Source organism: Schistocerca piceifrons, chromosome 1 (assembly GCF_021461385.2).
Source record: "Schistocerca piceifrons isolate TAMUIC-IGC-003096 chromosome 1, iqSchPice1.1, whole genome shotgun sequence".
NCBI lineage: Eukaryota > Metazoa > Arthropoda > Insecta > Orthoptera > Acrididae > Schistocerca > Schistocerca piceifrons.
The window spans coordinates 126,455,056-126,479,272 of NC_060138.1; the positions used below are offsets into that span (position 1 = coordinate 126,455,056).

At 45.1% G+C, this 24,217-nt stretch overlaps 1 protein-coding gene across 1 annotated transcript in view; it reads left to right on the plus strand.

Moving 5' to 3' along the window:
• LOC124788223 (chordin-like protein 1) overlaps positions 1–24,217 on the plus strand; it is a 560,639-nt gene that overhangs the window by 319,218 nt on the left and 217,204 nt on the right. Inside the window, exon 4 of the mRNA XM_047255444.1 lies at positions 14,400–14,506. Within this exon, the coding sequence (XP_047111400.1) occupies positions 14,400–14,506 (107 nt within the window). The remainder of the gene's footprint in view (positions 1–14,399; positions 14,507–24,217) is intronic.

Here is a 24,217-nt window from a genome sequence, read left to right on the forward strand (position 1 = left end):
TATAGGAACACCCGAGGCAATACTACTACGACTGCTCGTAGAAAATGGGTTGAGGAAAGGCAAACCTACGCTTATAGCATTTGTAGAGTTAGAGAAAGAATTTGACAATGTTGGCTGGAATACAAATTCTAAAGATGGACGGAGTAACATACAGGGAACAAAAGCCTACTTATAGTTTGTACAGAAACCTGTTATGAGTGTCGAGGGTCATGAAAGGGAAGCAGTGATTGAGAAGAGAGTGAGACAGGGATGTAGCCTATCTCCGATGTTATTCAATCTATATAATGAGCAAACAGTAAAAGAAACAAAAGAAAAATTTGGAGTAGGAATTAAAGTCCAGGGAGAAGAATTAAAAACTTTAGATTTCCCGATGACATGGTAATTCTGTTGGAGACACCAAAGGACAGAAGCCAACAAAAGAAAAACGATGATTATGGAAAATAATAGGTGAGTTTTGCTTTTTGGGCAGCAAAACAACTGATGATAGTCGATGTAGAGAGATATAAAATGTAGACTGGCAATGGCAAGAAAAACGTATCTGGAGAAGAGAAATTATTTAGCATGGAATATAGATGTAATTGTTAGGAAGTCTCTTGTGAAGGCATTTGTTTTCAGTACCGCCATGTATTGAAGTGAAACATGGACGATCAACAGTTTAGACAAGAAGAGAATAGAAGCGTTTGAAATATGGTGCTACAGAAGATTGCTGAACATTAGATGGGTGAATCATGTAACTAATGAGGAGGTGCTGAACAGAATTCGGGAGAAAAGAAATTTTTGGCACAACCTGACTAGATCGGCGATCGGTTGGTGGGACACTTTCTGAAGCATGAAGGGATCACCAGTTTAGCACTGAAGGGAAGCGTAGAGGGTAAAAATCGGAGACCGAGAGATGGATACAGTGAGCAGATTCAGAAGGATGTAGGTTGCAGTAGGTACTGGGAGATGAAGAGGCTTGCTCAGAATACAGCAGCATGGAGAGCTGCATCAAACCAGTCTTTGGAGTGAAGACCACGACGACGACAATAGTCAGCTACTTTATACAAATTTTAAAATTTTGAATAAAAAAACAACATTTATCGTTTCTAATGAGTTCTTCTACGTGATTCCAGAATTGTTTTAAATATTTAGTTAAACTTAACCCAAAAATTTAAGACCCGGTACTAATTAACACTTCCCCCAGCGAAAGTCATATTTAATATTTTCAGATTCAAGACATTAATTACATCAATATCTCTTAAAAAATCAACAAGTAACGAAATTTGAATTTTTTAAAACTTTTTTTTAGTGTGGGCATAAAGTACCCCCTCCACATCACTGAAAATGCATTGATGTTGCTAAGTATGTGCTAAAAGACATTATCATGTTCTGGGCCCTACTAACATATCAATAGCTCTTTAACAAATGTGTTGTTAATATGTCAACAACAATTAACGAATTTAGGCATTTTAAATTTTTTTGTGAGTAAGGGCTGCTTGTGTTGTTTGGGGGAGGAGACCAGACAGCGAGGTCATCGGTCTCATCGGATTAGGCAAGGACGGGGAAGGAATTCGGCCGTGCCCTTTCAAAGGAACCATCCCGGCATTTGCCTGGAGCGATTTAGGGAAATCACGGAAAACCTAAATCAGGATGGCCGGAAACGGGATTGAATCGTCGTCCTCCCGAATGCGATTCCAGTGTGCTATTTGTGAGTAGGCATTAATGCACGGTATTGCTACGGTTAAACTGAGGAGCTACTTGACTGAGAAGTAGCGGCTCCGGTCTCGTAAACTGACATACGACTGGGAGAGTGGTGTACTGACCATATGCCCCTCGATATCCGCGTCCAGTGACGCCTGTGGGCTGAGGATGACACGGCGGCCAATCGGTCCCTTTGGGCCTTCATGGCCTGTGCGGGAGGAGTATTGCTACGGTTAACATGGTGACCACGTGAAGATACGGGGTTAAGGCCAGAAGCAAAAGATCGAGGCAGCTACTGAAACGGGAACAATTAACCTCGGTCAGAAGGACGGGCAAGCTGGAAACAGTAAGATCTCAACGTGTTGCTTACGGAGCGGTGCTGCTTTCGCACTGCACACACTCTACCGTGTAGGTAATATGGACGAGAAAAGTCCTGCACTGCTGACAGCAAAACAGGGTCGTCGAGTTCCAGAGGAAGAAAGATTAAGGTTTAAAGCCCTGTCGACGACAAGGCCGTCAGAGATGGAACACAGGCATGGATAGGGCAAGGACAGGACTGTGACCTACCGAGTCCCTGAATGGCCGGACTGCGGTTTTAACCCCACTGCTCCTGACTGCAAGCACCGGTGCATGGAAACGCTGCACTGCCTCGGTCCACGAGAAACTACATCAAGGCGAGGAGTCTGCGCGATTCCGTGGCACTGTCTATAGCGTAGCAAAAATAACTCACTTGCGTAACATCATTACGAGCGCCTAGCAGCTACTTTTGTGTAGCTCTCTCACTAGTCTTTGAGAATGAAGTTGTTGGCGGCCCCCCTCCCTCATCCTTACAGTTGGGTAAATCGACTGCACAAAGGCAAGTAAAAAGCCCCTGCCCGCACAGCGCTTTCGTAATGAACTTGATTCTGCCGTATTCTTCCTGCCACGTAGCCTAGTCATCTCGAAATGTGCAATGCGGGAGCTTGCTGTGCCGCAGTGCGCACTTCCGAACACTAAAGAGAATATTTTTATCCCTGCCCCAACATCTGTGGTTTCCTCCTCTAGGACGTCTATACATCTACTTATACAGTACAGTACAGTGGATGTGTCCTCATGCATTCGCATATCAACAGAGAGCAGAACGGCTGTCTGTATGCCTCTTTAAGCGGCCTAATATCTCTTATCTTATTCTAATGATCCCTAAACCATATATAAGATGGTAGCAGCGTAATAGGTTATTTTCCTATGTTGTTATTCTGGATGATTGTAATATTCAAATAACATTTTCGGTCAATATTCTCACAAAAAGTGTTACTTTTATGTAATTAGTGCTTAAAAAATAATTAAATGTCAAGATTTGGCCACGTGGTCGAAAACGTTTTGTTATTGGCTGAAGCTCTCGCGACGTCACAGGTAAGAGGAAGATGAACCTCTGTGTGCATTACAGCTGAAGCTACTGGTGTTTTTCCGTACTTTTTTTGCTGACAGTTTAGTTAGTAACGGAAGACGCATTTGCAATTTTTAAGTAACAAGTAGAAGGGAATTTTGTGAACGCTGATAGTGGGAACTTTCCGAAAGTTAATGCGTTTATGGTCTCTTCGATCTTCCAGGGCAACTTGTGAAAGCAGCAGTAGTAGCAGTAGTAGTAGTAGTGGGTTTCTAAGGGACTTGAAGCTCCCGTGCCGATCTCACATGATTTCTCCAGCTGCTCCTGTCTTGTGCTGCCTCATGGCAGTTATTTATTCCTAATCTTTCGCGTATGTAATCAATTTCATTGCACCAAGTACTTCTTGGTCTTCCCCTTGGTCTTTTGCCATTTGGTTTCTCCCTGAATATTCTTAACACAATTTGGTCTTCTTTCGTTCTCATCAGTTGTCCAGCCCATTGCAGTCTTCTAGCATTTATTATGTTTACTATCGTTGGTTGTTGTGATCGTATATTTCTATGTTGTGTCTTCTTTTCCGGCGTTGTGACTCATTGTCATAATATGGACCAAAGATTTTTCTGTAAAGTTTATTCTCAAACACTTGTAAACGGTGGTGTTCTGTTTTCGCTAGGCTCTATGTTTCTGCCCCATAGATTAGAATAGTCTGATGGTTGTATTATATAACTTTATTTTAGTTTTCGTACAGCAGTTTGGACCCTAACAGATTTTGTATTGCATAATAGGCTCGGTTAGCATTTTGCAGTCTCGCTTTTATTTCTATCTATCTCTGATTTTGTTCATCTATCGCTGGTCCCAGAAATTTGAACTGTTCAACACGCTCGATTTGTGTTCACGAACTGTTAGATCTGGTTGTTTATCCCACAGATCTCTACATCTTTGAACAATCATGTATTTCGATTTATCGTAATTTACTTTCAGGCCTAATCTCTGTTTTACTGTTTCCAGTGTGCAATATGTCATCTGCATATGCTAACACGTTAATTTTGCTTTCTTGGAGGATCCCAGTACGTACCAGTTTGAGTCTCCTCACAACTCTTTCTAAAGCTATATTGAAGAGAAGGGGGGACAAAGCATCTCATTGTCTTAACCCCGTTGTATTTTTAAAATGGCCAGACTTTAATCCATTTAGTAAATTCCTGCTTGTACTTTACAGAGATTTATCAATTTAATTGGGAAACCAAATTCAATCATTACATTCCACAAGCTTTGTCTATGGATGAAATCATAAGCTTTCATGAAATGATGATAACGTATTTTTTGCTTATATTCCCAAACTTTTTCTTTTATTGACTTGATAAGAAATTTGTTGTCAGTGGTGGATCTGTTTTTGCGGAAGCCATTTTGATAATGAAAAAATGGTTCAAATGGCTCTGAGCACTATGGGACTTAACTTCTGAGGTCATCAGTCCCCCATTTTGATAATACCCATTTATATTTTCTGCATATGGTTTTAAGCGACATAGCAATAAACAAGATAAGATCTTATAACCTGTATTGACTAATGATATTCCTCTATAGTTTCTGGGATCTTCCCTGTCTCCTTTTTAATGTATAGGGATTATTAATGATTCTCTCCACTCTGTTGGAATGTTCTCTGATTTCCAGATTATACACTCCTGGAAATTGAAATAAGAACACCGTGAATTCATTGTCCCAGGAAGGGGAAACTTTATTGACACATTCCTGGGGTCAGATACATCACATGATCACACTGACAGAACCACAGGCACATAGACACAGGCAACAGAGCATGCACAATGTCGGCACTAGTACAGTGTATATCCACCTTTCGCAGCAATGTAGGCTGCTATTCTCCCATGGAGACGATCGTAGAGATGCTGGATGTAGTCCTGTGGAACGGCTTGCCATGCCATTTCCACCTGGCGCCTCAGTTGGACCAGCGTTCGTGCTGGACGTGCAGACCGCGTGAGACGACGCTTCATCCAGTCCCAAACATGCTCAATGGGGAACAGATCCGGAGATCTTGCTGGCCAGGGTAGTACACTTACACCTTCTAGAGCACGTTGGGTGGCACGGGATACATGCGGACGTGCATTGTCCTGTTGGAACAGCAAGTTCCCTTGCCGGTCTAGGAATGGTAGAACGATGGGTTCGATGACGGTTTGGATGTACCATGCACTATTCAGTGTCCCCTCGGCGATCACCAGTGGTGTACGGCCAGTGTAGGAGATCGCTCCCCACACCATGATGCCGAGTGTTGGCCCTGTGTGCCTCGGTCGTATGCAGTCCTGATTGTGGCGCTCACCTGCACGGCGCCAAACACGCATACGACCATCATTAGCACCAAGGCAGAAGCGACTCTCATCGCTGAAGACGACACGTCTCCATTCGTCCCTCCATTCACGCCTGTCGCGACACCACTGGAGGCGGGCTGCACGATGTTGGGGCGTGAGCGGAAGACGGCCTAACGGTGTGCGGGACCGTAGCCCAGCTTCATGGAGACGGTTGCGAATGGTCCTCGCCGATACCCCAGGAGCAACAGTGTCCCTAATTTGATGGGAAGTGGCGGTGCGGTCCCCTACGGCACTGTGTAGGATCCTACGGTCTTGGCGTGCATCCGTGCGTCGCTGCGGTCCGGTCCCAGGTCGACGGGCACGTGCACCTTCCGCCGACCACTGGCGACAACATCGATGTACTGTGGAGACCTCACGCCCCACGTGTTGAGCAATTCGGCGGTACGTCCACCCGGCCTCCCGCATGCCCACTATACGCCCTCGCTCAAAGTCCGTCAACTGCACATACGGTTCACGTCCACGCTGTCGCGGCATGCTACCAGTGTTAAAGACTGCGATGGAGCTCCGTATGCCACGGCAAACTGGCTGCCACTGACGGCGGCGGTGCACAAATGCTGCGCAGCTAGCGCCATTCGACGGCCAACACCGCGGTTCCTGGTGTGTCCGCTGTGCCGTGCGTGTGATCATTGCTTGTACAGCCCTCTCGCAGTGTCCGGAGCAAGTATGGTGGGTCTGACACACCGGTGTCAGTGTGTTCTTTTTTCCATTTCCAGGAGTGTATGTATGAGATGAAATAAACGTCTGTGCAATGCTTCTCCTCCATATTTTAGTACCTCAGCAGGGATGCTGTTGCTGCCAGTTGCTTTACCATTTTTTAGACGTTTGATACACTCTACTGCCTCCTCATATGTGGGTTCTGGAATTTCCTCACAGTTGTGACTGTTGCTGGAACTAAGTAGTAATTGGTGCTTCTCTATCAGAAAAATTCAGTAGGTAGTCAAAACACTCCTTGCTTGTCGCTAAAATTTTTCTTGGCTCAATCGTCATATTGCCATTTAAATCCTTAATCACGTTAGTTTTGTAATTAAAACCTTTCCTAATTTTGTTGGTTGTACCATACATTTTCCGGGTGTTGTTATTTTGATGATATTCATGCATAGATTCAGTCTGTTGCCTTAGGAATTGTTTCTTTTTCTTCCGGTTGATTTTGTTTGCCTGCGTTTGAGCCTGCCGATAAGCAAGATCTATTTCAGGATTCTTAATTTTTTGCAACCATTTTTTACGTAATTTCATAACGTTGTCTTCAGCTTCTTCACATTCTTCATCGAACCATTTCTTCCTGCCTTTCTTAGCTCTCTGCAGGTGATTATTTGCAGATGTGAGGATGATTTCTTTTACATTGTTCCAGTATTCATCACTGGTCATTTCAAAGCTTCCTTGTGAAAGCGAGCACAATAAAATAAAATGGAAATTTTTTTCAATCAGAAGATAATTGTGATTGTTAAGTGCTGTGGTTGTTCCCAGAACTATTTTTTTTCTAGGTTTCTCTTTTCTCAATTTTAACATTTTCAGACAACGTAATAACGCTTTACACATTGCAGTTTTTCTGTTCCTCCAGGTCATTAATATAAAGCACCGGAAAACTACGTCTATAAAACATGCAGTTAACGCAGGATTTTTTTCTACTGCATACTTAACTGCTGCTGAAAGGAGGTGCTTAAGCAGGACCAACTTTGCCCTGGTCTTATTACATCTCCTCGTGGGTACCAAACAATACTGATTTTTCTGTTTCTCAAAATCACACAGCTTTACAATTGGCTCAATGGAGACATTTGGAAATGGTAAATTATTGTCAACGACTTGTTTGGCGAAGAATAATATGGTCCTAAATCGTTAAATGGTATCTCAGATTCTTCAGAATAACAGCTACATCAAAGTATGAAATACAGTTCCGTAAAGTGATTCATCTGAAATTGATCAGGTGTGAAATGTGACTAATAAATGGAAATAGATTTTAACATGTAATATGATAGAGAGTAAGGATAGAGAATAAGGTATCATGAGAAGAGAATGTGACGGCGGAAAAAAGGACTCGCTCCAAATAAGGATCGATCATGTGGGCATTACGTTAGAAATTTATCGCTGTAAATATTACGCTACAAACGACAACGTGTTTGTGAGGAGTGTATACTTACATCAAAATGATCCTCACAGAAATGAAACACACCTAGTGACCACTGTCTCATTTGGATCTACAAAAGCGAGTTGCAACTACATTTTACACATCTTCTTATATTCTTCGGAACACTTAAAAACAATTTTTCAGGAGTTCTCGTTCATATATTTGTACAGTGTGCTACTAAATACAATTTCTAACCAATATTCCGAAATATAAATTCCAAAACAAGACATCACTGGGAATGAGCTCCGCGACAGGAGGAGCTGGTACCAGCCACTGGCGTCGCATGCATCACGTGCCTCAAATGGAGCGCTTTAGCAGGTTTCAAATTATTTTAATTTTAATTTCGTTTTTGTTTAAAAAATAAGGAAATGTATGAGAAAAACACACGTTAAGAGCATAAAATGACAATTTAAATATTTAAGACAATTCCCACGAAACAAATACCCCAGTGTCGCACAGTATTCTTAAAAAAAAAAAAGAAAAAAGAAGTTCTCTAAATTTACCCAAAATTATGTGGTTATTATTCGAGTGATTCCCATTTACGATTCCCGAGCATATTGGCTACACTGACCTGTTACGAACCTGGTAGCACGTCTCGCAATTCGTTCAGTGTCTGTTGTCCTGATAATGACTACAAACGCTGGAACAACAGTCTCAATTGGTCGCACTGCCGTGCTGTATGCTATTTTCTCAACAAATGCACCGCACTTTCCCAGAATTCCTCCAACAAATCCAAGTCTTCCATTCTGATGGCTTTCGATCTTCCACCATAATCGAGTCCATCAACACGAGATGGCAAATATGAGGTAGCCAAGGAGGCGGAGACGTGGGTTCTACTATGCCAAGACTGCTTGGTAGCTACAACAGGAAAACACAATTAATTAGCAGGTGTACAAAATAAGAAAGTGTTTATTACTTAACTTTGGTGTATTCCATGATTAGTTGGTTGACAACTATAGAAGACGCGACTAGACTAAGCGTCTGTAGAATGACATAATTTACAAGTCACAAATGACGAATTAATCCCTCGTAATCTTGAATGTTGAATCCGGTGAATTTGAAGAGTAACTTGGAACGGAGCTACAAAGACTTGATGTCAGCAATGACTGAGATGCAGACGATGACTAACATCGGCGCTGGCTGACCACTGAGCGCGGCTACGAACTGTAGACTGGCACAACCGCACTACTCTCCTGCTGCACATGAAGTGGCCTGGCGGCGCCTCGCGGCGAGCATAAGTACTACGGCTGGCTGCGTACTCTCTGGCTAGCGCAGCCGCTCTTCTGTTCCGTTTATCGAGAGAATCGCATCCGGCGAATCGATCTCTCAGACGGCGGTGTGGTCGTATGACTGACGGCATCACACGGTCGTATGGCTGACGACATCACACATTGACATCCTCTAATGGCGATTTCATGTGATCGTCCCATTTCATTGTCTTCTTAGTGTTACTCCTGAATTTTTACACAATATGACCCGCATAAGATGTTCAGCACTAATTTCGTATGAGGGGCACTCAAATGAAAACCGAACACCCTTCACGACGGGACAACGGAGCGCTTTCAATCAAAAGTAATTCATCCTACTGTGAGACGAGACGATGAATTCCTGTTTTGTAGAAGGCGACCGGCGGCTGGCGGATCCACAACCGCAACCGGTCTTGCACTTCCTGGTTCGAGTAAAACCGACGTCCACTGATGTCTTTCTTCAGGTCACCAGAGGTGTGAAAATCACTCGGGCTGTATGTAGGGTGTTGCAGTGTTTCCCAACCAAATCACTGGGTTCCCGGGTTCGATTCCCGGCGGCGTCAGGGATTTTCTCTGCCTCGTGATGACTGGGTGTTGTGTGTTGTCCTTAGGTTAGTTAGGTTTAAGTAGCTCTAAGTTCTAGGGGACTGCTGACCATAGATGTTAAGTCCCATAGTGCTCAGAGTCATTTGAACCATTTGAACCAAATCACTGAAGCTTAGCCTTCGTCCGTTTGACAGTGTGGGGATGGGAGTTATCGTGCAGAAGGATTGTTCTGTCCGACAGCGCTGGCCGCTGTGGCCGAGCGGTTCTAGGCGCTTCAGTCCGGAACGGCGCTGCTGCTACAGTCGCTAGTTTGGATCCTGCCTCGGGCATGGATGTGTGTGATGTTCTTAGGTTAGTTAGGTTTAAGTAGTTCTAAGTCTAGGGGACCGACGACCTCAGATGTTAAGTCCCATAGTGCTCAGAGCCATTTGAACCATTTTTTTTGTCCAACAGCCGAGGGCAAACGGCAGAGCCAGCAGTGGAAACATCCCACATCTCCCCCGCCAAAGAATTCCAAAGGTGTCCACACAGGTACCGGTAAGGTCTTGACGCCCGTCTCCTTGGACTGCAGGCTCCTTCTGCTTGTCGACTTCCTGGAACGTGGAGCCACAATCAATGCGTAGCACTATGAAGCCACTGTGCAGAAACTGCTACGCGCGATAAAGTCAAGTCGCCCAGTAATGCTGTCGGAAAGAATCATGCTGTTACACGGTAACGCCCACTCTGTCACTGTCAACCGGACGAAGGCCACCCCTCAGCGATTTGATTGTGAAACCCAGTAACATCCTCCGTACAGCCTGGATCTTTCACAGTGTCACGTTAAAACGGAATTTTACGTGCTCATTCGATGGAGCGGTTCCGAATCACTCTGTGCGACATTCGTTTTTTCCTTATATAATTAGCACGGACAGCAAAACACGAAGAGGAAAATTAACTCCAGTGGCGACTCGTGCCCCTCCTGGCCTGCACTGCGACCGTCTTGCAGCAGTGCTGCCTAGTACACTAAGGGGTCAAAAGTAACCGGACATCCCCAAAGACATATTTTTTCATATTAGGTGCATTGTGCTGCCATCTACTGCCAGGTACTCCGTATCAGCGAGCTCAGTAGTCATTAGACATCGTGAGAGAGCAGAATGGGCTACTCCGCGGAACTCACTGACTTCGATCGTGGTCAGGTGATTGGGTGTCACTTGTCTCATACGTCTGCACGCGAGATTTCCACACTCCTAAACATCCCTAGGTTCACTGTTTTCGAAGCGATAGTGAAGCAGCCGACCGTTTGACCGAGCGGTTCTAGTCGCTTCAGTCCGGAACCGCGCTGCTGCTACGGTCGCGGGTTCGAATACTGCCTCGGGCATGGATGTGTGTGATGTCCTTAGCTTAGGTTTAAGTAGTTACTAAGTCTAGGGGACTGATGACCTCAGATGTTTACTGCTCAGACCCATTTGAAACATTTTTGATAGTGAAGTGGAAACGTGAAGGGACGCGTACAGCATAAAAGCGTGCAGGCCGACCTCGTCTGTTGACTGATGGATAGCACCGACAGTTGAAGAGAGTCGTCATGTGTAATAGGCAGACATCTAGCCAGAGCGTCGAACAGGAATTCCAAACTGCATCAGGATCCACTGCAAGTACTATGACAGTTAGGCGGGAGGTGAGAAAACTTGGATTTCATGGTCGAGAGGCTGCTCATAAGCCACACATCACGCCGGTAAATGCCAAACGACGCCTCGCTTGGTGTAAGGAGCGTAAACATTGGACGGTCGAACAACGGAAAAACGTTGTGTGGAGTGATGAGTCACGGTACACAATGTGGCGATCCGATGGCAGGGTGTGGGTATGGCAAATGCCCGATGAACGTCATCGGCCAGCGTGTGTAGTGCCAACAGTAAAATTCGGAGGTGGTGGTGTTATGGTGTGGTCGTGTTTTTCATGGAGGGGGCTTGCACCCCTTGTTGCTTTATGTGGCACTATCACACCACAGGCCTACATTGATGTTTTAAACACCTTCTTGTTTGCACTGTTGAAGAGCAATTCGGGGATGGTGATTGCATCTTTCATCACGATCGAACACCTGTTCATAATGCACGGCCTGTGGCGGAGTGGTTAAACGACAATAACATTCCTGTAAAGGACTGGCATGCACAGAGTCCTGACCTGAATCCTATAGAACACCTTTCGGATGTTTTGGAACGCAGACTTAGTGCCAAGCATCACCGACCGACATCGATACCTCTCCTCAGTGCAGCACTGTCAAAAATGGGCTGCCATTCCCCAAGAAACCTGGCAGCAGCTGACTGAACGTACGCCGGCGAGAGTGGAAGCTGTCATCAAGGCTACTGGTGGGCCAACACCATGTTGAATTCCTGCATTACAGATGGATGACTTGTAAGTCATTTTCAGCCAGGTGTCCGAATACTTCTGATCACATAGTGTATCTGCTGGGATACTGGTTATTCTTCCTGTTTTAGTGTGCCCGTTAATATACAGGCTGTCCCAGAAATGTTGTGAGGAACTTTGAGGGGTTGTAGAGGGTGTCTTAAGGAAGAAATCGAGGATAGGAACCCGTTTCCGAAACGTCTTCCAACAACGCCTCAGAACGTGGTAGTTACAGGTGCCGGCGCCTGCGACTAGGCCGCTCTTTCGGCACGCTGACGAACCGTAGGCGAGACGTCTCGCGATATTGTTTCTTGTTCAGTGATCGCGACTGACTGCCACGATCGCCAGGGATAATATGGGGCAAGATGTTGCGTAGAAAGGTCTTATCTCCTGTGAATACGGCGCTGTGTTGTCCCTGCGGACGATGGTTTCAGACAAACTGGAACCCTCTAAAACTTCCAATCTTCCTTGATATACAAGTGAAACATAAACAGCGGATGAAAACCCGTGTCCGAAACTGTTGTCTACAGAGGTAACAGAGCATGGCATTCATAGGAGACAAGGCCTTCCTACGCAGCAGCTAGCTCCATCCTCTCCACTGACGATTGTGGCAATCAGTCGAGATCACTGAATAACAAACAACATTGCGAGACATCCCGCTTACAGTATGCTTGCTGCGGAAGTGGTGGCCTAGCGGCAGGAACTGGTACCTACACTACTGGCCATTAAAATTGCTACACCACGCAGATGACGTGCTACAGACGCGAAATTTAAACGACAGGAAGAAGATGCTGCGATGTGCAAATGATTAGTTTTTCAGAGCATTCAAACAAGGTTGGCGTCGGTGGCGACACATACAACGTGCTGACATGAGGAAAGTTTCCAACCGATTTCTCATACACAAACAGCAGTTGACCGGCCTTGCCTGGTGAAACGTTGTTGTGATGCCTTGTGTAAGGAGGAGAAATGGGTACCATCACGTTTCCGACTTTGATAAAGGTCGGATTGTAGCCTATCGCGATTGCGGTTTATCGTATCGCGACATTACCGCTTGCGTTGGTCGAGATCCAATGACTGTTAGCAGGATATGGAATCGGTGGCTTCAGGAGGGTAATACGGAACGCCGTGCTGGATCCCAACGGCCTCGTATCACTAGCAGTCGAGATGATAGGCATCTTTTCCGCATGGCTGTAAACGGATTGTGCAACCACGTCTCGATCCCTGAGTCAACAGTTGGGGGCGTTTTCAAGACAACAACCATCTGCACGAACAGTTCGACGACGTTTACAGCGGCATGGACTATCAGCTCGGAGACCATGGCTGCGGTTACACTTGACGCTGCATCACACTCAGGAGCGCCTGCGATGGTGTACTCAACGACAAACCTGGGTGCACGAATGGCAAAACGTCATTTTTTCGGATGAATCCAGATTCTGTTTACAGCATCATGATGGTCGCATCCGTGTTTGGCGACATCGCGGCGGTGAACGCACATTGGAAGCGTGTATTCGTTATCGCTATACTGGCGTATCACCCGGCGTGATGGTATGGGGTGCCATCGGTTACGCGTCTCGGTCACCTTTTTTTGGCATTGACGGCACTTTGAACAGTGAACGTTACATTTCAGATGTGTTACAACCCGTGGCTGTACCCTTCATTCGAACCCTGCGATTCAGCAGGATAATGCACGACCGCATGTTGCAGGTCCTGCACGGGCCTTTCTGGATACAGAAAATGTTCGACCACTTCCCTGGCCAGCATATTCTCCAGATCTCTCACCAATTGAAAACGTCTGGTCAATGGTGGCCGAACAACTGGCTCGTCACAATACGCCAGTCACTACTCTTGATGAACTGTGGTATCGTGTTGAAGCTGCATGGGCAGCTGTACCTGTACACGCCATCCAAGCTTTGTTTGACTCAATAACCAGGCGTATCAAGGCCGTTATTACGGCCAGAGGTGGTTGTTCTGGGTACTGGTTTCTCAGGATCTATGCACCCAAATTGCGTGAAAATGTAATCACATGTCAGTTCTAGTATAATATATTTGTCCAATGAATACCCATTTATCATCTGCATTTCTTCTTGGTATAGCAGTTTTAATGGTCAGTAGTGTATAATGACGTTGTTCCTCAAGATCCTCTACAGCCCCTCAAAGTCTGTCACAACATCTCTAGGCCACCCAGTACGCCGATTAAAAGGAATATCGCACTAGACTGACTTGGTACCGCCATTTCGAATGGGCACGTAAAACTCTGCTGTTGTGTTACCAGTAACAAGAAACAAACCGACACTTTCTGTCGATACTAGACATCGCAGGAAAGTGGCGATTGGCAGTATTTGTTTGGCCTGAATCCAGCTATATGTTGGTAAAACGCAACTGGAAATATCTGCCGAAACACCAGAGAAAACGCGCCTCTGTGTGCCCACGCACCGTGAGACAAGTTTGGGATTGCTCCTGAGACACTGATGCTTAGTTTTCTGGCCACAAAATGTACGCCGCCACTACTCCGTCCCTGTACTACAAAACCTGCGGATTACAGTCTGTTGAGTTACCATACACCAAACAGGCGGCCACTGAGTCTATCGCCATCGCTCGAGCCTGTGGCGAGATGAAAGTTTGCTGCTGTGTGACTGACATGTTGTGTCGCTGCTCACCTTACGTGACGCCCCTCCCTGTTGCAGACGGGCGCTGCAAGTTCGGGCTGGCGGAGTACGAGCTGGGCGAGCGCTGGTTCCCGCGGCTGGAGTCACAGGGCACCGTCTTCTGCGTCACCTGCGGCTGCTACGAGGTGAGTGGCTGTGCTTCTGGCCCGTGCTACACGGCGCACCCAACAAGGTGTGCGCCTCTGCTGCAGCGCCCCTAGCTTACATGTTTGGGACTGCGGATCTGTTCACCTCGTCAGATTACTAGCGGGATAGTCATGACGCAAAAACTCGAACGGCAAGGTTAAGTCATTTGTAATCCTTTAAAAATATGCGAGAGGTCGAGTTTATTTATTAAGTACTAGGGGCGTTAGTTAACTATAGCAACACTTTTTTTTCCTCTGCAGGTGGTTTGGTCTGACTCGGGGCTACAATACACCATATTGTTCCCCACTCCTTTGGCTTGAAAACCCTCTTTTTCAACATAATCTCCGTTCAAGGCGACGACCTTACGTCACCTCACTGGGCAAGCCTATATGCCAGCGTGGTATCTTTCTACTGATCGTTGCCGGAACCAACGTCGTTCTGCATCAATAACCTCATGCCCATTATAATTATCCGGGCTGTTATGCCGTGCTCGTTGATGAATTCTGTGTCAATTCCCAACGTTTCGGCCCCGTCTGCGGAGGACATCTTCATGGAGGTCTGTAGCTCGATGGAAGGTCCAACACACTCACTGGCTCTACTGCCAGTGAGTGTGTTGGACCTTCCATCGAGCTACAGACCTCCATGAAGATGTCCTCCGCAGACGGGGCCGAAACGTTGGGAATTGACACAGAATTCATCAACGAGCACGGCATAACAGCCCGGATAATTATAATGGGCATGACATTTCCGGCCGTGAAAGTCTATATTTTAGTATCAATAACGTCCCCATCATCCACGTACTGTCTCCCGCGGAGTGCATTCTTCATTGGGCCAAACAGATACGGAAGTCCGAAGCTCGGAGGTCCTGGATGTAGGATGGATTAGGACGAACAGTCCAATGAAATTTGTGTGCTCCTTTCGGGTGCGCAGCTTCGTGTGAGGCATTGCGTTGTCGTGGAAAAAAAGAAGTTCATTTGCACCTTTGTGGCAACGAACACGCTGAAGTCGTTTCTTCAATTACCTGAGGATAGCACGACACACTTGTGAGTTGATCGTTGCAGCAGAGGGAGGACATCAAACAGAATAACCCCTTCAGAGTCCTGTAAGATCGTCGCCATAACTTTACCAGCTGAGAGCGACGCTTTGAACATTTTCTTTGGAGGAGAGGTGGTTTGGAGCCGCTCCATATATTGCCTTTTTGTCTCCGGTTCGACGTGATCAACCAGTATTTCATCGCCTGTGGCGATGTTCGACAAATAATGGTCACTATCAGTTGCGTAACACGCAAGCAGTTCCGCACAAATGGTCCTTCGTTGCTCTTTTTGGCCTTCTGTTATGCGGCTGAAACCCAGACTTCACACATCCTTGAGTGCCCCATCTGGTGGACAAGTGTGTCAACACTACCAACAGAGACGTCCAGTCACAATAAATCCCACATTTTGTTCAATCAAAATTGCCGATAGAAAATGTGTTGCATTACTTAACTGAACGCCCCTCGTAATTGTTGTTCTCTTATATAGCTAGCACGGAATTGCAGAGGTTGGAGAAAAGGAAACACAGCAAGACATGCATGTCTGAACATAAATTAAGGTGAAACTGCTTCCCATATTCTGTGCCACTTGTGCGAATTCCTTTCAGTATCATCGACAGCAGCTTCTCAAAACAATCCACGTCAGTTCTCACGGAGTTCCGAAAGTACCGCGGACCATGTACTGCAGCATCTGGAATCGTATCAGAATGAAGAATATCGTTTCTCGTCCCAAATCGTCGCGGGAGACGAAAAATGATGTCAGCACTTTGGGCTGAAAAGCGAGTATCGAAGCCAACAACGGAAGCACATGGATTCACCCCATCAAAAAAAAATCCGAAGCCGTGCACGCGAGCTGCGGAAGGTCACGATGATCTTTTCCTTTGACTGAAAGGCCCTTGCTGCTCATCGACTTTCTGGAACATGGCGCCACAGTTAAAGCGCAGTGGTATGTGGGCACTTTGCAAAAATGAAGCGCTTCATTAAGTCCAAACACCCAGGAATGTTGACGGGCGGCATCATTCTGTTGCAGGCTAATGTCTGCCCACATGTTACCAAGGTTGTTTCGACTACTCTGCTGAAGATTCACTGGGAAGACCTTACACACTCTCTATACTGTCCCGATCTCTCTCCATGTGATTTCCGTATGCTTTTGAGCACTGAAGAAAGACATTCGTGGTCGTCGATGAGCTATGGACGAAGAGGCGCAGTCCTGGATACAGTCACGGTTCCGTAGGCAGTCACAAGCATTTTCCCATAAAGGCATTCACCGTCCTGTCTTACAGTGGGATAAATGTATTAACAGTCATTACTTTTGAAATAATAAACTGTTTACTTACTTTATTTTCCATTGCCTCGTTTTCATTTGAGTGACCTTTGTATACAAGATGATACATCTGCCTCCTGCTACTGGGTTTTATGCAACCTGCGACATCTTAAAAACAACATGCGATATTTGCATATTCTCTCGCTTGCTACGTGTAGTCTGTTAGTCCTACAGGAAAGATGAACAGAACCGTTTTGTAGGAAAGTTAACGTAGCTAAATCTTGTACTGGGATACGTTTTCCGCTGGATGCCATGGTTTTCGAGTTATTCAAGAAAAACGCGTTTGAAGGCCACTTTTGTAACTTTTTCTTGAATAATTCGAAAACAACAACCTCTAGCGAAAACTTATCCTAGTACAAAATTTTACTGCATTTAATTTGCTACATAAAGGTCCCATTCATTTTTTCTGTAGGACCAATAGTTTGCACGTAACAAGCGAGAGAATATAAAAATCTTACCTGCAGTACGGTGTGTTCGAAAAAGAACTCCCTAGTTTTAATGTGTACTAGAATCTGTGCAAAGTGACATACACTATTCTATTCTGTGGTGTTTGATTCATCAACTCTCCAAGTTTGGCTCCTCTGCAGTTGGCAGGTCTGCTTGACCTTGAGACGCCACCAGTGCTGTTTTTTTCCTCTGTTACCTCATTTCAGTTCATTTCAGGCGTGCGTGCAGTGCAGTGCAGAGCAACTCACCAACAATGTGCACTCCGCAACAGAAAGCGCACTGTATTATTTGGCTAATGAAAACTGAATCAGTTACAACAGTGCAACGTCATTTTGGACGTCAGTATGGTGGTGAACCACCCACAGCAAAAACTATCCATCATTGGCTATAGTCTTTCGAGGAAACCGGTAGTATATTAAAAGTAAAATCACCAGGTAGACCGAGAACTCCTGTTGGGTTGGGTTGTTGGGTTGTTTTTGGGGAAGGAGACCAGACAGCAAGGTCACGGTCTCATCGGATTAGGGAAGGATGGGGAAGGAAGTCGGCCGTGCCCTTTCAGAGGAACCATCCCGGCATTTGCCTGGAGTGATTTAGGGAAATCACGGAAAACCTAAATCAGGATGGCCGGACGCGGGATTGAACCGTCGTCCTCCCGAATGCGAGTCCAGTGTCTAACCACTGCGCCACCTCGCTCGGTCGAGAACTTCTGAAGATGTTGTTGAACAGATTCGTGTTTTGTGTGTTCGGAGCCCAAAGAAGTCATTGGCCAGATGTAGTCTACAATTAGTAGTGCCTAAAGGTACTGTGTATGATGTTGTGTGTAAAAAGACTTAAGTTGCACGCCTAAAAATGGCAGCTTTTACATGAAATAAAACCTACTGATAAAATCGAAAGCTTGCTGTTGACTTTCCACACAGAATTGATGATGTCAATTTTTTAAAAAAGTCTCTTTTCTGATGGGGCTACATTTAATGTCAGTGGAGCAGTTAAAACGTCGTAACTGCAAAATTTAGGGGTAGAGCATCCACATGAAGTTATTCAGCATCAACGTGACTCTCTCAAAATTAATTCCTTACACAAAAAATGTTGTGTACAGTGAAAAGATCAGAGACAATAATCATTTACGGGAAAGAATCGTCGCGTCAGTTGGGACAGTTACACCTGAAATGTTGGTGAGTACGTGGCGAGAAGTGGAATATCGTCTCGACGACGTGTGCAGGGCAACAAATGGATCCCACGTTGTCGTCTACTAACACGAAACAAAACCTGAAGTAATTCTCTTTCATGATATGTACTCAATGCTGTAATTTTTCATTAATTTCCCTATTAAATTTATACTTAAAACTATGGAGTTCTTTTTCAAACACCCTGTATTTGAAGGCTTCCATAAGAACCAGCGGTAGGGGCACTTGAGTCACCCTATACACAAGACTTAGGTCTTGCATTGTATTTCAAGTACAGTTAAATGAAATTATCATGTCCTGTACGAAAATTGAACAAATTTATCCTTTATAAGAGAATAACCTTCTATATATTTTCATTACTTTTTAATCAGTTGGAACGCATTAATCTCTTTCGTAACATCAAACATTTCGTTAGAGGGTTTGCAATTATTGTACTGAAATTCTGAATAACAGGCAAGATATTACAATGATGGGGTTAGACAAATTATGATATAAGAAAAATCAAACAAAAATATTTGTTGTAGAACAGTAAGTTCAGGATCATCTTAAAAGCATGAGTACCTTAAAAGACTGTAAATTACAGTAATTAATATTATATTAAGTGACTCATTAGTTTCCATTTTCTTCCACCAGCATTACCATCAGCATGTCTTTAAGGTATTAGTTCTTAGGTGGAGCTCACTGTCAGTGTAAGCCGTTTGAAGATCAAGTTTCATGGGAAAATGCTTGTGTATGGATCTTGGAGGGATCATGGTGATAACTGTTTGAACTGAAAATGTGAAACCTTCAAATACCTGATGAAACGAATTTCATGTAAGCGATGTATCACAAAGCGCAAAACGTAAGAAGTGGAAGGTTTAGGAAACTGACTTTTTCAACACTATAATGAGAAACCAATTCCTTAGGTTTTCCTAATTTCTATAAAGTTTGTGGCTGGGAAGAAGGAATTTCGACGTGTACACCAATTTCAAGTAATTATGCTTGCCAGCCATTCAGTTTAAAACATTCAGTCTGAAAACATGTATTTAACGCATGATGCGATTCTTGGTGGAACGCATATTACTTAATTCATCCTTATTCGCTTATAAAACCATCGAGAAGACTGAAGGAAAGAAATATCACGATCGTAAGCAGTTTCACCGTCACTGAAGTTCACGAGCACTCCCGAAATGGTTAAGAACTGATCTTCAACGAACTACTACAGGGAGTACAGTTTATCGGATATGCACATTGCCGTAAATGCTACCTGAAGAAAGCGGATGAATTCGATTTGCTCCGGAATAGCCCACTACTGCGCCCCACGAAATACGAAATAATTTATGAGAGGTGACATTTCGAAGAATTACAAACTTTGGCAGTTGACCACACGCAGAAGAGAATAAACGACAATCTATAGAAGGCACATCTCACTCATATTTCGCCGAGGAAAAATTTCAGGACTCCAACTTCACGACGAAGTATCATGTCAACAACTTTTTGAGGCGGGAAATGTCCACAATTTGTCGTATTTTGCCTCGAGGGTACACTATCAAGTCTTACATCTACTGCGAGGTGTTGCAAAACTGCGTCGGCCTGTTCAAAACAAACAGCGAATTTGTTTACTACACGAGAAGGCTCGTTCTGCGCGGCATACAGCAACCGTTGCCGGCGCCCTTGCGGCAAGTTGTGACTCGTTCATCGCATGCCAGGCCTTGCAAAAAACGACTTTCGCTTTTTTCCCGGAGCTTAAGAAATACGCCTACGGGGAAAATACATTTCCGGACGAGGAAAAGAATCCAGAGACAGTAATAAAGCTGCTGAGAGAGTAACCAGAATGTTTCTAGGACGTCGAAATAAAGCAAGTCCGCTGGTACACAAGCTGTACATCTATGGTATTAATGTGCTAAAATAAATGGAACTATTTTCAGTATATACCGGATGATTCAGAACTGACAGAATCAATCACTCTAAATGTTTCACCAGTTACAAAATGTGCAGAAATTGAAGTCGACGCTGATGAAGATTTTGTCGTGTACACAGATTTAAAGTAATTATGCTTGTCAAGCTTTTCAGGTTAAAAAATTCAGTGTGGAAACGTGCTTCCTGCAGCTGTTGCCACTCGCCATGTAAACAGATGTTTTACCAGGTACGCACGAAAACAGGTCCCCTAGCCAATATCGCATTAAAATTTCAGCGCTGGCCATTCAGATTAAATACAAGTCAATCTCAACGGTAAATTGAGTATGACTTGGCCCACAGTCTGTTCATTCCGTAAACGGAGACTACTTCATTTTTAATACAGAGATCACAAAACCAGCCGGCCGCGGTGGTCTAGCGGTTCAGGCGCTCAGTCCGGAACCGCGCGACTACTACGGTCGCAGGTTCGAATCCTGCCTCGGGCATGGATGTGTGTGATGTCCTTAGGTTATTTAGGTTTAAGTAGTTCTAAGTTCTAGGTGACTGATGACCACAGATGTTAAGTCCCATAGTGCTCAGAGCCATTTGAACCATCACAAAACCAGAGTAAGATACTACTATCACGTTAAAACTTTCTTCTAGCTTACCTGTTTGTGACATATCATCACAAGTTTGATTCACAGTATTTAATTACCCCATCTCTATCAGAAATGGGCATGCTTTTTAGTAACCGGAAGGGCACCACAGAAACGTTGCTACTCCGCGCAACGTCCATATTTCGATTATCACGTCTACAACACAGCACTCTTTCAGCGCTCTTAGTATCTAAGGTTCGTTGACGATAATACAACAGTAGTTCTGTAATGCCAAAATATGAATAACTTAATACTGAAAATTTCATTGTACAGATGAGTACGATTTACATATGTTGGACACGTAGCGCGTGTATTAAACAGTAAATTGTACCTTGCAAGATCCCCTCGCTTCTAAACTGATACTGTCATTACTCAGCTTAGCCCGCGAGTCCGTAGAGGGTGGTATATGTGACGTACAGTATGACTGGTCAGCATTTCCACCCGGAATTTGCGAGTGTAAGTCGGACCTTCCTTGATCCGCCTTGGTGGGTCGTGTCGTCGGATTTCCTTCTACCTGTGCTCGGTGCAGCTCTCGTAAATGTCATCCCGTGCAGATTCTTCATTGGCGCATTGGATGTCTCTGTCGATGGAAGCTAATTATCTGAAATTGCTGTCGATCAACTTTAGGGTATCTATTTACTCGAAATTAACATTCAGAATGCCGTAATATCACTTTTATTCCTATTAGACCAATAATGAAACACTCATGTCACAAACTACTCGTAAGCAAGAGCATGGCTACCATCGAACAATACAGGAAGAGCTATTAACGCCGACTGCCGACTTTGGCGCGCAGTCCGTATCTCTTACTAGTTTCGTCACAGTTCGTGGATTTCCGATCAAGATCTTACTTACTAAGATATGCATTTGTTAATGAACGGGTGTGAATTTTAACGAGGCAAAATTATGGTAAATAGCTTTAAACATCCAGAGGCTCATCCTAGTATTCATGTTGTCATAAATGACGTTAATTATTAAATATAAATAAACAAAATCGGTGGCTTTGGCGCCAAGATGGCGGTACTTCCCGTCATGTATATTTCTTAGGCTAACGCTTGTTGCTACGGTCCAGCGCCGAGCCCCACCCCACTACGCGCAACATATGGTCGCTTCCTCACCTAGCCAGCCAGAGTGGGAAATCCTGGTTCAAAATGGTTCAAATGGCTCTGAGCACTATGGGACTTAACATCTGAGGTCATCAGTCCCCTAGAACTTAGAATTACTGAAACCTAACTAACCTAAGGACATCACACACATCCATGCTCGAGGCAGGATTCGAACCTGCGAACGTAGCGGTCGCGCGGGTCCAGACTGAAGCGCCTAGAACCGTTCGGCCACACCGGCCGGCTGGGAAAGGCTCTCCGATTCATGGCCGGCTACGGACTACAGCATTTCCTAACTATCGTGAGTACATCAATAAGAGACAATAATTTATTAAAACTGGTAAAAATGTCTTCCTCACGTGAGAGGCACCTTACAACCTCTGTATCTTCAGACCACGCGTTACAATGAATTTTCAGTTTATGCACCCATAACAAAACTGAATTGTAGCATACTTCTCGCCATCCAGGATTTCTGTCTCCGTATTGAATCTATGGAGAAAATTTGGATAATGTCAGAATGCGGAAGGAATAAGGTTACTCATTTTCGTATGTTTCCTAAGCGTCAGGCATAACATTGTACACAAGTGCCAGACATCCCAGCATTCGGAATTGTTCGTGAGCTCCTTGCCGCAGCGTCGCTTATGTAAGCCTCGAGGTTCAGTAGAGCGGGAGCCGGTGACGGATATCGTGGCGCAGTGGGTTCTCGCTGTGTGTACTCCACACTCGTGTGCCCAGCGTTTGACAGTGCAATGACGAAGGATCAGGCCGTTCTACGAATAGTAACAAGCGGGAAATACACTGGTCAGCTAGGACATTATGGCTACCGACCTACTATCGATATAAACCTGTCCAGGCGATAGCAGCGTCATCTGTCGAGGAATGATTGCTAGTCAGACACACGCACGGTGCACGCAGTTGAATGAGCGTGCTCTCCGCATGTACAATGGGGAAGGCACGCGATCTACACTATGTGAACAAAAGTATCCGGAAACCCTAGAAACATAAGTTTTTCATATTAGGTGCATTGTGCTGCCACCTGCTACCAGGTACTCCATATCAGCGCCCTCAGTAGTCATTAGACATCGTGAGAGGGCAGAGTGGGGCGCTCCGCGGAATTCACGGACTTCGAACGTGGTCAGGTGATTGGGTGTCACTTGTGTCATACATCTGTACGCGAGATTTCCGCACTCCTATGCCGGCCAAAGTCGCCGAACGTTTCTAGGCGCTACAGTCTGGAACCGCGCGACCGCTACGGTCGCAGTTTCGAATCCTGCCTCGGGCATGGATGTGCGTGATGTCCTTAGGTTAGTTAGGTTTAAGTGGGTCTAAGTTCTAGGGGACTGATGACCCATAGTGCTCAGTGCCATTTGAACCATTTGAACCACACTCCTAAACATCCCTAGGTCCATTGTTTCCAACATGAAAGTGAAGTGGAAACGTGAAGAGACATATACAGCACAAAAGCCTATAGGCCAACCTCGTCTGTTTTCTCACAGAGACCGCCGACAGTTGAAGAGGGGCGCAACGTGTAATAGGCAAACATCTATCCAGACAATCACACAGGAATTCCAAACGCCATCAGGATCTACTGCAAGTACTATGACAGGCGGTAGGTGAGAAAAGTTGGATTTCATGGTCGAGCGGCTGCTCATAAGCCACACATCACGCCGGTAAATGCCAAACGACGCCTCGTTTAGTGTAAGGAGCGTAAAGATTGGACGATTGAACAGTGGAAAAACGTTGTGTGGAGTGACGAATAACGGTACATAAGGTGGCGATCCGATGGTGGAATGTGGGTATGGCGATTGCTCAGACAACGTCAACTGCCATAGTGTGTAGTGCCAACAGCAAATGCTGGTGTGGTCGTGTTCTTCATGGAGGGGACTTGCACCCTTTGTTGTGTTACGTGGCACTATCACAGCACAGGTCTACATTGATGTTTTAAGCACCTTCTTGCTTCCCACTGTTGAAGATCAATTCGGGGATGGCGATTGCATCTTTCAACACGATCTAACACCTGTTCATAATGCACAGCCTTTGGCGGAGTGGTTAAACGACAATAGCATCGCTGTAATGGACTGGCATGCACAG